General features: G+C 46.5%; 1 protein-coding gene across 1 annotated transcript; it reads right to left on the reverse strand.

The window, feature by feature from the left end:
• Window positions 1-1,383: 1,383 nt before the first annotated feature.
• LOC114589849 (solute carrier family 2, facilitated glucose transporter member 5-like) lies at window positions 1,384-15,298 on the reverse strand. Its single transcript, XM_077920078.1, has 9 exons — window positions 15,265-15,298; window positions 14,543-14,695; window positions 13,039-13,164; window positions 10,787-10,974; window positions 9,838-9,948; window positions 8,960-9,061; window positions 6,225-6,300; window positions 4,327-4,454; window positions 1,384-1,602 (listed from the first exon to the last, which is right to left on the reverse strand). Exons 1-9 carry the CDS (start codon window positions 15,296-15,298, stop codon window positions 1,384-1,386), a joined length of 1,137 nt encoding a protein of 378 aa, XP_077776204.1.
• Between the last annotated feature and the right edge of the window lie 253 nt (window positions 15,299-15,551).

Below are 15,551 nucleotides of genomic sequence, written 5' to 3' on the forward strand. Positions count from 1 at the left end.
AACAGGGCTCAGCAACATGAGTCCAAAAACTGAGTTTTAAATGTGTTATAAATGTGTTGCAACACCAGATGGCGCTGTAGAGCAGGAAACTTTCTATGCGATTTTACATAGAGGTTTTTTTCCTTTTGTTATAAAGATTTAATTTTTATGACTTATCTATAGTGGGGGGTTTCCCCCTGTGTGTAGATCCAACCACAGAAAGGCATAAGCTTATTAATTTAGCGCATTATATTTCCCAGTGCTTTTTTCCTTCAAGGAACTCAAGGCTGGGTTATCTCGTAGAATCATAGAATTGTAAAGTTGGAAGAGACCCCCTGGCAAGGGTGTTCTGGTCTCAATGCAGAAGTCACAGCCAGAGAATCCTCTGAGATAGTTGGTTCCACTGTTGACAGTTCTGCCTGATGTTTACCTGGGAAATTCTTTCTTGCCATTTGAATACATTAGTTTGGGCCCTGCCCTCTGGAGCAATGGGGGGGGGGGAGAGCTTGCTCTGTATTCTATGTGGCAGCCCTTCAGATATTTGAAGATAGCTACTAGATGACACTTGAGTCCAACTCTACAATTCTCTATCAGTGCTCTGTCTTCTTTTATCCAGGCTAAACATACCCAGCTCCTTCAACTGTTGCTCATAAGGCTTGGTTTCCATCTACTTTCTCTAGTAACACCCCAGAAGGGAAGTTTTGGGACCAGGAGAGGGTAGGCGTGGAATGTGCTTTCTCCATCCTACCTAAGGTGGGAAAGGTCTATGGCCATAGGCGTAGCCAGGATTTAGGGGGCAGGGGAAAAATCTGACTTCCGGCAATTCACTCAGAAATGGTGCCCAACGGATGCAAATGCTCCCCTGAAAGGTTTGGCGGTCGAAACAGAAGGCTTTTTATCACAGGACAAGAAATCAGACCTCGACAACTTAACCGGCAGAAAAAGATTTTTTTAAAAAAATCCATACAAAAGCATAGAAAATCCATGTTTGTATGCTTGTATATTCGCAATATCTGTTGTGGACGCACCTGGTTGCCTCACCTCATGTCCCCCCAGAAATCAGTGCCCGGACCCATGGCCCCCACCCACCCCACGCTATGCCCCTTTTTGGTGTGTGATCTGCTAAGATGTGAAATTCCCTCCCCACAGTGGTGTGCTTGGCATTATGCAGTTTCTATCAAATGTGGAAGACGCACCTCTCTACTTGGGCTTTTGACCCCTGAGGTGAGTATTTGTCGGACCCCACCTAAGTTTGGAGCCCACACTTTAGGGTGGAGGGTGGGCAATGAATGAATCGAGGCAAAACCTCAATACTGGCGTGTCAACGGTGCTGAGACAGCTGAAGGACAACCGTAGAGATTCCCTTGGCATCATGGCTCGATTATAAATGTTTATAATCAAATTTTACACGGGGTTTTGCCCCTCCCCCAACGCCCGCCTGGTGTTTCTCCTCGGCATTCTCTCCATCTTCGTGATCTGCCTTTGGGCCACGTAGATGGGCAGTTGCTTCCTGATTTCCAGAAAAGTCTGGTTCGTGGTTTCTGGGATCATCTTTAAGATGAAAAAGAAGGTGGCAGCACATATCGGACAGCAGATGAGGAAGCTGAAGAATCCGATGTATTTCTGGAAAGGAACAGGAGCAGCAACACACACAGAGAGAGAAACAGGGCTCAGCAACATGAGTCCAAAAACTGAGTTTTAAATGTGTTATAAATGTGTTGCAACACCAGATGGCGCTGTAGAGCAGGAAACTTTTCTATGCGATTTTACATAGAGGTTTTTTTCCTTTTGTTATAAAGATTTAATTTTTATGACTTATCTATAGTGGGGGGTTTCCCCCTGTGTGTAGATCCACCCACAGAAAGGCATAAGCTTATTAATTTAGCGCATTATATTTCCCAGTGCTTTTTTCCTTCAAGGAACTCAAGGCTGGGTTATCTCGTATAATCATAGAATTGTAAAGTTGGAAGAGACCCCCTGGCAAGGGTGTTCTGGTCTCACCCCCTGCTACAATGCAGAAGTCACAGCCAGAGAATCCTCTGAGATAGTTGGTTCCACTGTTGACAGTTCTGCCTGATGCTTACCTGGGAAATTCTTTCTTGCCATTTGAATACATTAGTTTGGGCCCTGCCATCTGGAGCAATGGGGGTGGGGGGAGAGCTTGCTCTGTATTCTATGTGGCAGCCCTTCAGATATTTGAAGATAGCTACCAGATGACACTTGAGTCCAACTCTACAATTCTCTATCAGTGCTCTGTCTTCTTTTATCCAGGCTAAACATACCCAGCTCCTTCAACTGTTGCTCATAAGGCTTGGTTTCCATCTACTTTCTCTAGTAACACTCCAGAAGGGAAGTTTTGGGACCAGGAGAGGGTAGGCGTGAAATGTGCTTTCTCCATCCTACCTAAGGTGGGAAAGGTCTATGGCCATAGGCGTAGCCAGGATTTAGGGGGCAGGGGAAAAATCTGACGTTCGGCAATTCACTCAGAAATGGTGCCCAACGGATGCAAATGCTCCCCTGAAAGGTTTGGCGGTCGAAACAGAAGGCTTTTTATCACAGGACAAGAAATCAGACCTCGACAACTTAACCGGCGGAAAAATATTTTTTTGAAAAAAATCCATACAAAAGCATAGAAAATCCATGTTTGTATGCTTGTATATTCGCAATATCTGTTGTGGACGCACCTGGTTGCCTCACCTCATGTCCCCCCAGAAATCAGTGCCCGGACCCATGGCCCCCCACCCACCCCACGCTATGCCCCTTTTTGGTGTGTGATCTGCTAAGATGTGAAATTCCCTCCCCACAGTGGTGTGCTTGGCATTATGAAGTTTCTATCAAATGTGGAAGACGCAGCTCTCTACTTGGGCTTTTGACCCTTGAGGTGACTACTTCTCGGACCCCACCTAAGTTTGGAGCCCACACCTTAGGGTGGAGGGTGGGCAATGAATGAATCGAGGCAAAACCTCAATACTGGCGTGTCAACGGTGCTGAGACAGTTGAAGGACAACCGTAGAGATTCCCTTGGGATCATGGCTCGATTATAAATGTTTATAATCAAATTCTACACGGGGTTTTGCCCCTCCCCCAACGCCCGCCTGGTGTTTCTCCTCGGCATTCGCTCCATCTTGGTGATCTGCCTTTGGGCCACGTAGATGGGCAGTTGCTTCCTGATTTCCAGAAAAGTCTGGTTCGTGGTTTCTGGGATCATCTTTAAGATGAAAAAGAAGGTGGCAGCACATATTGGACAGCAGATGAGGAAGCTGAAGAATCCGATGTATTTCTGGAAAGGAACAGGAGCAGCAACACACACACAGAGAGAAACAGGGCTCAGCAACATGAGTCAAAAAACTGAGTTTTAAATGTGTTATAAATGTGTTGCAACACCAGATGGCGCTGTAGAGCAGGAAACTTTTCTATGCGATTTTACATAGAGGTTTTTTTCCTTTTGTTATAAAGATTTAATTTTTATGGCTTATCTATAGTGGGGGGTTTCCCCCTGTGTGTAGATCCACCCACAGAAAGGCATAAGCTTATTAATTTAGCGCATTATATTTCCCAGTGCTTTTTTATGGTCTATGGCTATAGGCGTAGCCAGGATTTAGGGGGCAGGGAGAACACCTACCTGTCATAATCCTCTGTCTGGCTCTGTCTAGCAGATTCAGAATGAAATGTCTCAACAGCAGTTGTTTTAAATTCCTTTCTTTTGACCCCAAGTGCTCGGAAAAAAATCTGCCAATATCTTTCTACAATTTATACTTTTACTTAAGTATTTTTATTTAATTACTTGATTTTGGGGGGAGGGGAGGAGAGCTGCCCCCCCCCCCCCCCGGCTATGCCCATGGCTGTGGCTCAGGGATAGGAGGCCTCAAATTCAATCCCTGGCAAGTCCAGGTGAATCTGGGAGCGGCCCCTTCTCTGAAACCTTGGAGAGCCACTGCCAGTCCGTGTAGACACTACTGGCTTGATATAAGGCAGCTTCTTATGTTTGTATTCAACCCTTATTCAAGCCTTTACCTAGAATTAGGAGGACTAGAATCTTACGTTTTGTTTTGTTTTTTTACAGGAAATACCATAGCTCAGTGTCAGAGCATCTGCCTTGTATGTAGAAGGTGCTCAGTTCAACCCCCGACGGCTCCAAGTGGGACTGAGAAAGACTCCCTGTCTGAAACCCCAGAGAGCCTCTGGTAGTCAGTGTAGACAGTGCTTAGCTAGATGGACTAGTGAGGGACAAGGCAGCTTCCTAGGTCCTCAGCATCCGTCTGCATGCCAAGCAGATGCTCTAATGGTGAGCTACAGCCCTTCGCTGTAGAAGGTTCAGAACACCCACGGACCACCAGAATCACTCACTTGGATATTGAGGAAGGTCACAATGCTGAAGAAGTTTAGGAACCAATGCACAAATCCCCCGACCACATAGGCTGAGGACCGCGAGGACTGAAGGAAAAGCTCTGCTATTATCAGGTTGGGAAGAGCACCTGTGTAGAGAAAAGAGTTCACTGCTCGTTGGGAGGAGATTTTTTTATTTTTATTTTTAAAAAAGAGAACTATTTTTAAAGTGGTTTAATCTTGCCTCTGTTTAATAACTGCTTAACTGTTTATATACTTTATTTTCTCGTTGTTGTCGTTATTTATTGGCTTTATATACTGCCCTTCATGACAAGATCTCAGGGCGGTTCACAGGATAAAATACAAGGTAAAAACGCAAGTGAATAGTTAAAACAAAAACAACAAAATAACACACACACACATGCCATGCATTGAGGTATTTTGTTGGGGCCATTTGTTGTTATATATATTTTTAACCACAAAGAAGATTTTTAAAAAGTTTTAAAGTTGGGCTATAAAGGTAAAGGGACCCCTGACCATTAGGTCCAGTCGTGACCGACTCTGGGGTTGCGGCGCTCATCTCGCTTTATTGGCCGAGGGAGCCGATGTTTATCCACAGACAGTTTTTCCGGGTCATGTGGCCAACATGACTAAGCCGCTTCTGGCGAACCAGAGCAGCGCACGGAAACACCATTTACCTTCCCGCCGGAGCGGTATCTATTTATCTACTTGCACTTTGAGCTCACCCCGTTGCGGGAATTTGAACCGCCGACCTTCTGATTGGCAAGTCCTAGGCTCTGTGGTTTAACGCACAGTGCCACCCGCGTCCCTTGTAAAGTTGGGCCATACTTTGATGCTTATTTTCTACACCACTTTGTGAAGTCTCCCCCCTTGAAAAGCAGATTAGAAACCTTTCAAACAGTCTTTAATACTATAAAACCATTGGCCTCAAAATGGCATTCCATTTTTTAAATGGGTTTTTCATGTAAAGTGCTACAAACTACTTTTATTCAGAGATTTTCTGAACATACCATTAACAAACATCAACAGAAAACAGGATCGTGGGACTTCTGCGGTTCACTACAAAGCCCAGTAGATCAGTGTTCTTCAGTCTTGGAAACCCATCTACTATTATTTTCATTATTCTTTTGTACCCTGCTCTTTCCACAGAACCTGGGACTCAAGGGATCTTACGAACTGTAATCTCATATTTAATCCCATTACGTTAAACCATGGGTAGGCAAACTAAGGCTCGGGGGCTGGATCCGGCCCAATCGCCTTCTAAATCTGGCCCGCGGAGGGTCCGGGAATCAGCATGTTTTTACATGAGTAGAATGTCTGCTTTTATTTAAAATGCATCTCTGGGTTATTTGTGGGGCATAGGAATTAGTTCATACATATTTTTCAAAATATAGTCCGGCCCCCCACTAGGTCTGAGGGACAGTGGATCGGCCCCCTGCTGAAAAAGTTTGCTGACTTCTGCATTAAACTGTAATGGGATTAAAACAGTGAAAAAACAAACAAGCCCAAAATCTGTTAAAATGCAGATAATAAAAACACGAAAAACACTACGACCCTTTCCTTAAAAACAACAAAACAGTCAGTTCCCAAAGGCCTGCCAGAATAAAACAGTCTTCACCTGCCAGTGGAAGGACAAGGAGAGAGCCGGCCTGACCTCACTGGAAAGGGAAGAGTTGCTGGGATCATTAGGGCTGCTCTGTTTTGGAAGAGTTTCTGCTGGCGCTGCGTTTTTTATATTGCTGATCTACACCTGACTCTGGCTCCTGACACACTGTAGTGGAAGGGGCTGAGGATAAATAAAGGCTTTGGATGCCTGACCACCCTCGACCCTTGAAACCTTTTGCTCTTCACATCCTGCGCCTCCTCCAAGGAACTCTGCGTATCACCTGAGCACTTACTGGGTCCGACGGCATGTACCATGAGGAAAATATTGATGAGGAGCGCATCGACGTAAGACATCCACAAGGCATCTCCCTGTTGGAGAGAGTTGTGAGAGCGTGTCAAGCTTGCTAGGTTTGGGCAAAGCGCTTTTGATGTAATCACTGATATTATTATTATTATTATAAAAAAAATATTAGATTTTCCACAATCATAACAAAAACCACAAAGCAGAATGACACACAAAAACAGGGGGGGAAGAAAAATACATCAATGAACGAAAGAAGAAAAAAAGAACAATAAACAGATAAACAATAACATCAAACTTAATTCTTTACAAATCCAACCTTTTAAACATCTTGGTTGACTTCCTCTAGTCCCTCCCTTCTGAGTTTCCTTGTAGTTAAAAGTAACAGCTTTCCAATATCATTATTAAACTAAAACAATTTCCAATTCTAGTCCGTCTTATTCACTTTTCTTAATATTCTAAATCCCATTTATTTAATTATAACTTAGTTTAATCCTAGGCCTATTTGTTTCTTTCAAGTAATTTCTAATTTTTTATATTACAATATTTGTTCAAATAGTCCTTAAATTTCCTCCAGTCCTCTTGAAACTCCTCTTCTTTCTGGTCGCGGATTCTTCCAGTCAGGTCAGCTAGCTCCAAAAAGTCCATCATCTTCATCTGCCGTAATCGCTGATATTATTGGTCAAACAGACACTGTTTACTCAGGAGAGATCACTTCCCATTGGGAAGACTCCAGAGGACAGCGACACTGAGTTGCGTCCAAAATTGGGGCGGGGGCACCGCATGTGCATGATGTCACACGCACGATGCCCCCCGCCCCAAAGTGGCCAGGTCAACTTGGCCTGCGAACATGCTTCACCCTGCCACATTCCTGGCGATTCTCAAAAGGACGCGGGACAGCCAAGCATCTTCGTCCTGGCGCGTCCTCTTGAGGATTGCTGCAGGGTTTGGGGGAGGCCTGGCCCCCTTCTTGAAAAGGTGCCAGTGCCAGAGGAGCATCTCTGATGGGATAGCAAGGGAAAGATCTGGTCCTTTTTAAAGCACCTTGTGCTGCACAGAAGGGTTGTTAGAATCTTCGGTCCTGTATACCTGAAGGTCCTGTATACCCGAAGGAGCATCTCCACCCCCATCGTTTAGCCCGGACACTGAGATCCAGCACCGAGGGCCTTCGGGCGGTTCCCTCATTGCAAGAAGTGAGGTTACAGGGAACCAGACAGAGGGCCTTCTTGGTAGTGGCGCCCACCCTGTGGAACACCCTCCCTTCAGATGTGAAGGAAATAAGCAGCTATCCTATCTTTAAAAGACATCTGAAGGCAGCCCTGTTCAGGGAAGTTTTTAATATTTAATGCTGTTCTGTTTTTAACACTTGATTGGGAGCCGCCCAGAGTGGCTGGGGAAACTCAGCCAGATGGGTGGGGTATAAATTATTATTATTATTATTATTATTATTATTATTATTATTATTATTATTATCCAAACCAAATATGACCATTTTGATAAGGTATGGTCCCCACGTATCAACTGTGTAAATAGGAGCGATGCTAATTCGAGGCCTCGATCACTCACACTCATTTATAGAGAGCTGCGACCTATTCCAAGGCCATATCAGCCTTGCTCCACACACCCTCCTTCACTGTGTTTTAGCCCAGCTGGAAATGTGCTCTTTGAACTCTGATCATGCCTCTTGCATGCCTGGACGTAGGTGAGAGAAGGGGTTTGGGAAGGTGCATGCAGAAACCAGCCTACTCTACCAAGGCAAATGATGTGAGTTCATTGCTCAGCCTACTTTTGCTTCCAGCCCCACCCACCACTGCAGTTCTTGGTCTGCAAAAGGTCCCAGACTTAGCTCAACTGTTTAGGTGACATGTAGAATGCCAGCACATATTTAATTTTTTAAATAAAGGTTTAAAGATGCAGTCGTACCTTGGAAGTCGAAAACCAAATTGCAGCTTCTGATTGGCTGCAGGAATCTCCTGCAGTCAAACAGAAGCCGTGGAAGCCAGCGGCGTAGTGTGGGCTGTCAGCACCCGGGGCAAGGCAAGTAATTTGCGCCCCCTAACCCATGGATTTGCGCCCCCTAACCTGTGGATTTGCGCCCCCTAACCCGTGGATTTGCCCTAACCCCAGATGTTGCGCCCGGTGCGGCCGGCCCTCCCTGCAGCCCCCACGCTACGCCACTGGTGGAAGCCCCATCAGACGTTCAGGTTCCAAAAGAATGTTCGCAAACCGGAACACTCACTTCCAGGTTTGTGGCATTCAGGAGCCAAAACGTTCAAGTTCCAGGGTGTCCGGGATGCAAGGTACGACTGTAGTGGTTATAAACTGTTTTAAATAATTTCATTGTTTTATTCCTATTGTGTAACTCGGAGGGCTTTTTTAATTTAATGAACAAGTGGTATATAAATTTTGTGAAATAAATACGCAGATGACAGCTTCATCTGTCTGGGGGCAGATGGATTGCAGAGGTGGGGAAACCCAACATGCAATATGCACCAGGTGCCTCCTTTCTGGTGTGCACAGCAATGTGAAAACACAACTTGAAACGCAGCAGAAGAGAAGCGACGTCGCTGCATTTCAAAGGGTTAATGCGTACACAGCGAGAGAGCCACCCAAAGGAGTGATGCTCTTTCAGTTGCTAGCGTGCACATAGCCAAGGAGCAATCGACGGAGTAACGCTTGGCTTTCGGGGACATTGGTGCTTGAAGAGTTCAGAAAAAACCAACCAACCTGAAGTTCAAGGTTCATGGTTAATACGACGCAGAGGATGGTGCACATGCCAAAGCCAAGGAGCAACAGGAACTTTCGCCCCATTGAGTCAATGTAAACTATCTAGAGAATGTAACAGCAAGGGAAAGAAAGCATGTGAAAAAGGAAGGACGCAGCACTCGGTCTCAGCTTAACCAACCTTGCAGGGTTCTTAGTAAGTTTAAAATGGGGGTGAGAGAGAGGGCTCAGAAACAAACAGGTGGGTCTTTTACCACCTCACCTTGATAGAGAACAGGGAGCCAAGTGGGGCTGTGTGTAGTGAGCGTATGTATGAACTTTGGCTGGTGCTGGAAGCTGGACATACAGAAGAACATACTGCTCTATACTAGCCTTGGTGATCTCCCCGGGAACCTCACGAGGAGGCAAGATCTGTTGGAGTGTCAATGCTGTGAGCCCCTCCCTCCAAGGCTCAGGCCAGGTAGGGCCAGGAAAGGCTGAAAGCCTGGAGAGCTGCTGCCAGTCAGTGTGGACAATACAGAGTTAGATGTACAAAGGATCTGACTTGGTATAAGGTGCCTTCCTGTGCAGTGGTACCTCGGGTTAAGTACTTAATTCGTTCCTGAAGCACCACTTTAGCTAATGGGGCCTCCTGCTGCTGCTGCTGTGCCACCGGAGCACAATTTCTGTTCTCATCCTGAAGCAAAGTTCTTAACCTGAAGCACTATTTCTGGGTTAGCGGAGTCTGTAACCTGAAGCGTATGTAACCCGAGGTACACTGTATTCCTAAGTGCTGGCACAAAACTGCTGCTAAAGTTTGCAGCGCAGGAACATCCTTTGGAGCAGACTGAGCTTTGAGACTTTAAGGGGCAGAAAAAAAGGCGAAAGTAAGGCAGGCTTACCCCGACAAAGACTGAAATGATGATGGCAACGCTTGATGCTAAACGGATGTATGGGAGATTATTTAGGTCAGTTCCTGTAGACAGGTAGAGTCTCTCTGTATAAAAGTATACCTGAAATGAGACCAAAACAACTGAGACTTTTAGCTTACTGGGCGATGGTCCTGTGGCTGACTCAGGGTTTGGAGGCACTGTCTACAAAATGAAGCCTAAGATCCTTTCTCTCCAACTCCAAACTAGGGATGGGAAAATTGGTCCGTTTTTGTTTCTTTTCCAGCCTTAAATCCAGCTCTTCACATTTCTTCTGCACAGACAAGAACTGTTTGCAGTTGCCAACATACATAGGCAGGCAATCCTCTGAATCTCTGGCTATATGGGAATCAAAGGTGCCTTCCTTGCCGTTGGTGGGGCAGCTGTTGTAACAGCATCCGCACACCATCGGGGGGGGGGGTGATGCCCCTTTCCAGCTCTTTTGGATGTGGCAGCCATTTTGTTTCATGTCTCCTCCCCACCCAGCAGCCATTTTGTGACTGGTGCCCACAGCACTCCCTCAACATTCCAAACATGGCCACTGGGCCCCCAAAAGGCTGATGGAGCTTGGGTGCAAAACAAGCTCCGCCCATACTGCTTGTGACCCTAAATGCAGCGCTGCCTGTGCCACGAATTTGCCCAATCCTCTTTGAAAGCCACCTGAGCTGGTGGCCATCGCGGCCTCCTGTGTGGGGCCATAGTTCCATAGTTTAACTATGAAGAAGTCCTTCCTTTCCTCCGCCCTGAATCTTCCAACCCTCAGCTTCATTGGAAGTGCCCTGGAACGCCAACTCTCAACACCCGCAGCCATTGGCCGTCCTTGCTGGGGTTGATGGGAGTTGTAGTCCAGCCACACCTGGATGGCCAAAGGTCCCACTTCCCCTCCCTTGTTCTAACCGCTTGTGGATATTGCCTTCCTTACTGCGTTGACTCCAGAGAGCTGTTGGCCACCCATCAAGATAATGACTGAGATGACTTGCCACCGCAGGCTTGGGAAGCACAGCAGCTTAAGTGAGTTCATGCTCTTCTCCGTCTTCTCAGCCATCTTCTCCTGCTGCAGCTCTTCTATCTCCTCCTGCACGTCCTCATTGTGCCTCAGCTTCTGCAAGGCTGGAAAGAAGCAGCAATGGAAAAAGCCTTTGAATAGCAGGGGACGGAGGCTGGTGGGGAGAGTTTCTTGCAGTACCAAACACAAGAGGTGTAGTGGAAGGGGGGCAAAGACCAGTTACAAATTCTGCAGCGGGTTCCTGGTCTCCAGCATCCCAGAGACACCCAGCCAGCTTTTTGGCCACTGAGAAGATGTTCCGCCTCACCCGTTGTGATGCCTGGAGCCAATCTAAGTGAAGACAGGTGAGTCGGCCACTGAGGACTGGCTCCTAGGGTCACTCTGGAGAAAGACACCAAGGAGGAGCTGTTCTGCATGCGCCAAAGCTAAGCGTTTGGGAGCACTGCAAACATAAGCTGCTTCTGTTTCAAGAGAATGGTGTTCTAGTTCTATTACCTGTCAATCAATCGATTGATTGATGGGTGTTCTGCTACATTCAATGGAGCTTCACAGAAAACACTGTGGGAATGTTAAAGATAGTAGGAAAGGATATATTGAATAAATATTATCCTTCCTTCACTCAGGCTAGTGAAGTGGTGTAGCAGAGCAAATTCCCCTCAATATAGCTGGAAGCTAGTTTGCAGATTCATTTGAATCTCTTAGTTAAGTTTATTCCTGGTGTCCCCTTTTGTCCCTCTTAAAAGAATAAAGACACAAGGGTCTTTCTGAGTAAAGTAACAAAACGTTTACTCACATTTCAGTTCACAATTTGATCCCAGAAAGGCAGCTTTACTTAGCGGTTACACAACAAACTGTGAGTTCATCTCATATGGAGACTGAACTCGTGTGCTGCTGGCTGAGAGCTTACTTTTGAGTGATAGCTGATCCACGGCCATTTGATGTACCTTTGGGGATTATTAATTTGCTGGTGAAGATCCATCATTGAAACAGTTCATTATCCTGGAAGAACTGTTCTGTCTGCTGCTGTGCTCGGAGCACCCTATTGCGACACCTCACGTTTGTAGTGTTATGCCCGTAGCACCACCGTGCACCAACTCACTTCCAACTATATTTTGGATAGGATATTGATGTGGAAAGGCATTCTGCCACTGTCAGTGATCCTTGACAGTGACTTACCAATCCTACCATTCCTGGTTATGGAACATTTATCCGATTCTTATTAGTTTGTGACTCCATGCACATATTATATGTCTTCTGTTTATAGTGTTATAAAAAATATTGTCAGTATATTATTAGCCAAGGTGTTGCTTGTTGTTGTTCAGAGCTGGCTGAGTGCCAGTAGACAGCAAAAATTACCGCATTTTTCCGCGTATAAGACTAGGTTTCTTCCCTAAAAAATAATGTCCAAAATTTGGGGGCGTCTTATACACGGATAGATCTTTCCCATTTTCTTAAATCAGAGTCCCCCAAAATACATGGGGGCGTCTTATAGGCGGAAAAACACGGTACATTAATAAGAGAACAAAATGGCTGCAGGAGAGCAGCATGGCAGCAAGAGAGCAAGTGAAGCAAGTAATTCAGACTGAGAAAAGAGCTGCATGACTCGGCTCTTTTATGGAGTCCGCCAGAGCCACGCCCATCTCCCAGGTCACATGCTCCAGAGCAGTGGAACAGGAAGTGACACTGGGTGTCCCCTGCCTGTGCCACTCTAGGGAAACCAGGAATGTTGCATTTGACTGCACCAATGGATTACATCCCACAAACACAACTGAGGTCACCTCGAAAGAAGAAACGGGAGCCCTCCACAAGAGGGGAGCCACCACTGAAAAGGCTCGCCGGGAAGGGTTAGGCGAGATCCCTGTCTGAAACCCCAGAGAGCTGCTGCCAGTCAGTGTAAGCATTACTGAGCTAGATGGACCAATGGTTTGATTCAGTATAATGATTTCAGCTGTTCTCTCTCTGAGAACCAAGAATGACGTCTTTGGAGTATTGCCTAAGAGGCCATCCAGACTCAACCCCACCAAACATACAACACCACGTTTCATTCAGAAAAAGCGTTAGGCGCTATCAGTTGTATTAAGACTGTCTTCTCAGGTAAACGCTAATCAGACTTTGAATGTTATTATCCCTCACCCTCCAAGATGTAAGTGGTTCATGGATGTGGTTACCTAGCCTGGCCTTTTCTTCATCATTTTTCTGAATCAGGAGATACCTGGGGCTTTCGGGGAAGGAAGGAACGACAACGGTCTGAAATAATGCCAGTATTCCAGGGACACTTGTCAGTATTGGCCAATCTGCGCAAGAAGGAGCAATTAATTTGATTTATTACATTTACACCCCACCTTTCGTCCAAGGAGGCGTACGTGGTTCTCTTCCTCCCCATCTTATCCTCACAACAACCCTGTGAGGGGGGTTAGGCTGAGAGACTGGGAATGGCTCAAGGTCTGAGTCAGGATTCGAACCCTGGCCTCCCAGGTCCTAGCCCAACAATCTAACTACCACGCCACCCTGGCTCTTGAAAGGTATCAACTCAGATGGCACAACAGAATTGCCCAACGCTAAGGGAGGGAATCAATGGCCTTCCTGGGTCAGGGGGCACCTTTGGGGAAGTGCCATTGGTGCTAGCCATTGGCTGTCATGAGGGAAAGTGTGGCATGACACAAAATGGCTGCCATGGGGGTATAATACAAAATGGCTGCCGCGGGGATGTGGGGAAATGGCTGTTGTGGGGGCATGGTGTTATGGTGGCTACGTTTAAAAGGGGGGGAAGCAAAGAAAAGAGACATAACCATGGGTGTGCCCCACATCAACAGGCAGGGGGAGGCACCTAGATCAGCCATCACTATGCTTGCTCACAGAGTGAAGGTCTCTGTACAGTGGTACCTTGGTTCTCAAACGCCTTGGTACTCAAAACAACTTAGAACCCAAACACTGCAAACCCAGAAGTAAGTGTTCCAGTTGGCGAACTCTTTTCGGAAGCCGAATGTCCTCTGTTTTAAGTCTTACACTGGTTTGAGTGCCACACTTCCGTTCTGAGTGGTACGCTGAGGTCTGTTTGTTTTTGCTATTTATTTTGCGTTTTTGTGGCTCCTTTTTTGTTTTTGTGACTGTGTGGAACCCAGTTCAGCTACTGATTGACTGTGTGCCTGCAGTACATTGTTTATTGCTTTCGTTTTATGGATCAATGGTCTCGTTAGATAGTAAAATTCATGTTAAATTGCTGTTTTAGGGGTTGTTTTTAAAAGTCTGGAACGGATCAATTCGTTTTGCATTACTTTCTATGGGAAAGCACGCCTTGGTTTTGGAACGCTTTGGTTTTGGAACGCACTTCCGGAATAGATTAAGTTTGAGAACCAAGCTACCACTGTACTTCTCCTCTGTTCAGAACTGATGGGTCGCTGGCTGTCCGATCCTGGGTAAGACTTTTTGTGGGCACCATAGGTGGTACTGGTGGGGGTTCACTGGTGCTTGTGAGCACCACATGGAACTGGAGGGGTCGTGGAACTGTCTCCCTCAGAAGGTGGCGAGCTCTTCTTCATTGGGAGTTGAGTCATCTGTTGGGGACTCTTTCCAGCATTGCAGCATGTTGGACTAAATGACCCCTGGCAATACCTTCCATCTCTACAATTCTACCATGACCTTTGGGCTAAGAGGTGCTCCTCTCTGATTTACCTTCTTCGTTCCCCAGCATTTCAGGAAAAGAGAGTGTCTGAGCCAGGAGGACACCTACAGCTAGAAAGAAATGAGGCAGCATGCCAATGGCTCCCCTCATGTTCAGTGGGGAGATCTCTATGAGGTACAATGGGACCACGATGGAGAAAATGCCTGGTTAGGGGATAAATCAAGGCATTATTCACAGTAGGCATGTGACAGCCATAGAAGCATACAAACATCTCCCACTTACCCAACTAGTCATTGTGTTCTGCAAGAGAGGGCATCCTGCAGATGCCATCCTACCAGGAGGTCCATTCCACATGACGGCCAGAATCAGGCCTTTAGTTTGGCGGCACGTAGCCTCTGGAACTCCCTCCCACTGCGTATCAGGCAGGCACCTTCTCTATTGCCTTTTTGGCACCTGCTATTTCAGCAGCTGGTACCTGTCTTGGATCCAAATCTGGCCGATGTGTGTGCTGTTGCTCTTTCTAAACGGTCTTTTAAAAAATATTTATAATTGCTATCATTATTGTTAGCTACATCCCTGCTGGTGGGCCAGGTTTGGCCCATGGGCTGGAGGCTCCCCAAAGCAGTGTATGGAGGTGGTGGTGGTGGGGAGGTTCTTCTTTTGATACGTCTTTGAATTGCAAGCACTGGTTCCTTCCCAACTCAGATTTCAGAACAGGGAATTTTCTCTTAACCCCACACCCTCACTAAATCCAGGAAGTAGCCCAACTCACCTATGGTTATTCCAACGATGAAGCGCGAAAGCATCGTGAACAGGAAGGCTTGCACCACAGTGGCGCAAACCATCAACATAGAGGACACCATGGAGGAGAAGCAATTGATCAGCAAGGCACCTTTCCTGGAAAGAGTGGGGAAAGGAAGGGAATGACTGGGCCAATGAACATGTGGAATGATTGGAAGAGTTCCCTGCATCCTTTGGGGGAAGCAAGATCTGCCAGGAGGAGCAGTTTGGGAGGTCATGCGCCTCAGCGGGCTGATTTCTGGCTTTGCCGGCGTTAAA

This window comes from Podarcis muralis, chromosome 2 (assembly GCF_964188315.1).
Source record: "Podarcis muralis chromosome 2, rPodMur119.hap1.1, whole genome shotgun sequence".
Classification (NCBI taxonomy): Eukaryota; Metazoa; Chordata; class Lepidosauria; order Squamata; family Lacertidae; genus Podarcis; species Podarcis muralis.

Excerpts from the sequence above, each read along its gene's own strand:
- LOC114589849 (XM_077920078.1), bottom strand. The coding sequence starts at position 15,298 with ATGCTTTCGCGCTTCATCGTTGGAATAACCATAG. Across the intron at positions 13,165-14,542 it reads AATGCTGGGGAACGAAGAAG|ATTGGCCAATACTGACAAGT; the intron begins GTAAATCAGAGA and ends CTTCTTGCGCAG. Across the intron at positions 6,301-8,959 it reads CCATGAACCTTGAACTTCAG|GGAGATGCCTTGTGGATGTC; the intron begins GTTGGTTGGTTT and ends TCTCTCCAACAG.